General features: G+C 52.7%; 1 protein-coding gene across 1 annotated transcript in view; it reads left to right on the forward strand.

Moving 5' to 3' along the window:
• The window catches only part of LOC308311754 (cytosolic Fe-S cluster assembly factor nubp2-like), a gene marked incomplete at both ends in the record, with an annotated part of 813 nt that extends 102 nt beyond the window's left edge, over positions 1–711 (forward strand). Inside the window, one exon of the mRNA XM_080758537.1 lies at positions 1–711. This exon is cut by the window's left edge and continues 102 nt beyond it. Within this exon, the coding sequence (XP_080614663.1) occupies positions 1–711 (711 nt within the window).
• Positions 712–1,573: the final 862 nt, after the last annotated feature.

Below are 1,573 nucleotides of genomic sequence, written 5' to 3' on the forward strand. Positions count from 1 at the left end.
GCCCTGGCACTCCAACACGCGGGGAAGAAGGTGGGCATCCTGGACGTGGACCTGTGCGGGCCCAGTATCCCGCACATGCTGGCCGTGGGTCGACCCGAGGTGCACCAGTGCGACGCAGGGTGGGTGCCAGTCTATGCCGACGCCCCCCAGCAGACCCTCGCCCTCATGTCCATCGGCTTCCTGCTGGAGGACCCGGACGACGCGGTGGTGTGGCGGGGACCCAAGAAGAACGCTCTCATCGGTCAGTTCGTGTCCGACGTGGCGTGGGGAGAGCTGGACGTGTTGCTGGTGGACACTCCCCCCGGTACCTCCGACGAACACATTTCCGTAGTGGAGAACCTGAAGAAGCACGGGGTAGATCACGGCGCCATTCTGGTCACGACGCCCCAGGCGGTCTCGACGGGGGACGTGAGGAGAGAGGTCACCTTCTGCAAGAAGGCCGGCGTGCGCGTCCTGGGAATCGTGGAGAACATGAGCGGCTTCGCCTGCCCCCACTGTTCCGAATGCAGCAATATATTCTCCAAGGGCGGCGGCGAGGAGTTGGCTAAGTTGACGGGATGCCCGTTCCTGGGTTCCGTGCCCTTGGATCCCCTGCTCGTTACCCATATAAAGGAAGGCAAAGACTTCATCCGGTCGTTTCCTGACACGGACACCTTCAGAGCTCTCGATGGTATTTGTCAGACTCTGCTGAGGACCCTGGAGGCAGCTTGAATAGCGGCCATTCCTTTAGTGTGACGGCCCGTTGTTCCGATGTGCCCTGCATGGTCCAGCGTGGAACTTGCTCCAAGTCAAGCCTCGGTACTCGTGACCTCAATACTTGAATCATGACGCAACTCTCCATATATAGGCCCCATCCATTTCTGCCCTGGGTAGGCAACCTGACCAGGTAGAGATACAGTATGTGCCTCAAGTACAGTAGCACACTTTTGTAGTTTTTTTAGCCTAACAATTCATTATCTCATAGTTTCCAGTGAATACCAGCCAAGCCAGAGCTGAAGCCCTGTAAGGGAATTGAATCCCAGTCTGCACAGCTCAGATGCCCCGGCCTGTCTTATAGAGCTTTGACACGTAAAGCTCCACAAGTATGATGGAGAACTAAGACATGAACACGAATAAACCACATTAGCATTTATGTCATGTTTTGTACTCTACAATTAACATTGGGAATTAAACATTCCTATAATGCAAAGCTGATTGCACATGTTTCATGTCCAATGGAGATTAATAATCCTAACTGGATACTTCTAGTGCATCTCTCTCTCTCTCTCTCTCTCTCTCTCTCTCTCTCTCTCTCTCTCTCCCTCTCTCTCGTGTTTCTGTGCTTTGTGAAAGTGGCTCATTCCCTTAATGGAGCCAATTAAATCAAGAGGAGGATTCATGTTGATGCAGCTTCTTTGTAGAGAGCACACGCAAACACACACACACACACACACACACACACACACACACACACACACACACACACACACACACACACATAAGGACTTCTCTACTAAATGGATGCAAAGCGGTGGATGTTTAATTCCTGAATTTATCACAATGAAAGCCGGGCAGCCCAGTGACGTCTAATGGA

Source organism: Protomyctophum bolini (genome assembly GCF_963924005.1).
Source record: "Protomyctophum bolini genome assembly, chromosome: 24".
Taxonomy (NCBI): domain Eukaryota; kingdom Metazoa; phylum Chordata; class Actinopteri; order Myctophiformes; family Myctophidae; genus Protomyctophum; species Protomyctophum bolini.